Source organism: Ipomoea nil, unplaced genomic scaffold (assembly GCF_001879475.1).
Source record: "Ipomoea nil cultivar Tokyo-kokei standard unplaced genomic scaffold, Asagao_1.1 scaffold2653, whole genome shotgun sequence".
Taxonomy (NCBI): Eukaryota; Viridiplantae; Streptophyta; class Magnoliopsida; order Solanales; family Convolvulaceae; genus Ipomoea; species Ipomoea nil.
This window is the reverse complement of record NW_017619081.1, coordinates 2,110,615-2,112,836: the sequence shown is the minus strand read 5'-3', so window position 1 is coordinate 2,112,836 and position 2,222 is coordinate 2,110,615. Positions and strand designations below refer to the sequence as shown.

The 2,222-nt window shown below is 32.4% G+C and overlaps 1 protein-coding gene across 1 annotated transcript; it reads left to right on the top strand.

Annotated features, from left to right (window-relative positions):
- The first annotated feature begins 384 nt into the window (after positions 1-384).
- Positions 385-1,563, top strand: LOC109154718 (zinc finger protein 5-like). Its single transcript, XM_019302450.1, has one exon. The coding sequence runs from the start codon at positions 513-515 to the stop codon at positions 1,203-1,205; it is 693 nt and encodes a 230-aa protein (XP_019157995.1). The 5' UTR covers positions 385-512; the 3' UTR covers positions 1,206-1,563.
- Positions 1,564-2,222: the final 659 nt, after the last annotated feature.

Genomic DNA, 2,222 nt, shown 5'->3' with positions numbered 1-2,222 from the left:
AAGCAACTTCTCAAAGTGAGGGTAATGAAGTATTATAAATTTTTCATTTTTCTACCATGCCATTAATAGAAGTTGATAGTACCAAACTACCAATAAGCTAGGCAAATATATATAACTAAATATGATATATGTAATTGTAACATCCATGTATTATATTATTGCCTTTGAAGCTAACATTACCGTACCCAATATATACAACCAAGTATAATATATGTAATTGCATGTATTGGGGACTATCACCATAACAGAAAATTCCTTTTTATTATTATTATTATTATTATTATTATTATTATTATTATTATTATTATTATAATATTAAGATGCAATGGATAGTCAAAAACAAATTCATGGGTGTGGCTATAAAAGGAAGAGAAGTTCAATAAATATGTTGCATCCATTCCATTCCATTCAACTCCACACACACATATATGTATTATCCATCATAAATTTCTTTTTTCTTTTTTTTTTTTTTTTTTTTTTTTTGATTTTTCATATCAAGAAAAAGCTAAGATATGGGAAAAGATGAAAATTTTAGCAGTATTATTGTTCCTCCTCCATGCAAGAAGCTGAAGCTATTTGGATTTGATCTCACCAATAACCCATCATCATCATCATCATCATCATCTCATCATCATCATCAAGAAGCCTATCATCATGAGAGTGTGAACTCATCCTCATCTTCATCCACTCTTTCATCAGAAAAGCCTGCAGTTTCCAGCAAGCAAAAATTAGCAGAAAACAATGATGATCCCAAGAAGTTTGAGTGCCAATTCTGCTTAAAGGAGTTTGCGAATTCTCAGGCGTTGGGAGGCCATCAAAATGCCCACAAGAAAGAGAGGATGAAGAGGAAGAGGCTGCAGATTCAAGCAAGAAAAGCTTCCAGTCTCACATACTATCTTCAACCTCATCACAACAATATTAATAATAATAATAATAATTGCAGTGTTGGTCCTTTTACTTACAATATTATCAATTACCACCCCTCTTCTTCTTCTTCTTCTACCTGGTGTTTTGATCCTTCTCAGAGCTATTTCACAGTTTACGATGAAGGGACTCAGATCAACTTCAGGGCTCAAGATCATCATCAGCAACAACAACAATTGATTCCTCAGACAAGGAACACAGAGAAAACGGTAAAGACAAAGGAGCATAGTACGATGATGAAGCAATCTTTAGATCTTGACTTAGGTTTGAATTTACGTTAGTTAGTAGCTAGTAATCTCTGTATTTTAATTAGTTCAATTATTTGTGCTTTAATTATTAACATGAAGAAAATAAAAAACAAAAAACATTGCCCGCGCGGCTAGCTCAAGTAGTATAGTAGCTAGACCAGCTCTTGGCATGGACTCCCTAGATTAGAAATTAGGCTCCCTAAATTGACGGATGTGTGGAGATTGATTTCTTGTGTGCAAAGTCAATAATAGGGGTTGACTGAAAAGTCATTTGGATGACTCCTGATTCACCTACTCTAGGGACTCTTGGGAAACTTAATGTATAAAAAAAACATTTATAAATATAGGGAAATGCTTCCTATCCTATAAAAATTATACAATTTTTGTTATTTTTTGTGTGATTATTTTTATTTTTAATCTTCTTATCATTTTTATTTAAAATCTCAGTTTACCATGGATTGTCACATCAGGAATGACAAAAAATGGAGTGCTTTTTGTACGAGAAAATAGTGACGGTAAAAATGTTACCGATAATAATAATATTAGAATAACGCTGTGTGAAAGAGTGACAATAGTTGTATTGCCTTAGTGTCTTAGTATAAAAAGTACCATGTGTCTTTGTTCAGAGTATTGAACGTGTCCCCTCAAGTTGAGGGGAGCATCTACTCATACAAAGGTGTCAACGGTAACAACATGGGAAATAAATGAGGAGTCAAGCCTTTAATTCTCCAACTATTAGTTTAAATTTTGTTTGTTGAGACGAAATACAACTTTAATTTCAATTTAGTGTTATGGTCAATCCATGCACAAAGAGCATATGCACTTTTATAATTTTGTACGGTGTATTATAAATTTAAAATATTTATCAAATTGACATCATATTTTCTTCTTTACTTTATAATTGTTAATAATCCTAAATCAACACCTTACTATTAGTTCATAGTTATTATCTAAGGCACCGTTCTCATGTCTCTCATATATATATATATATATATAGAGGCGGGTTCAGGTGCGGCAGTGTCTTACGGTGCGGTTATTTCTTACGGTGCG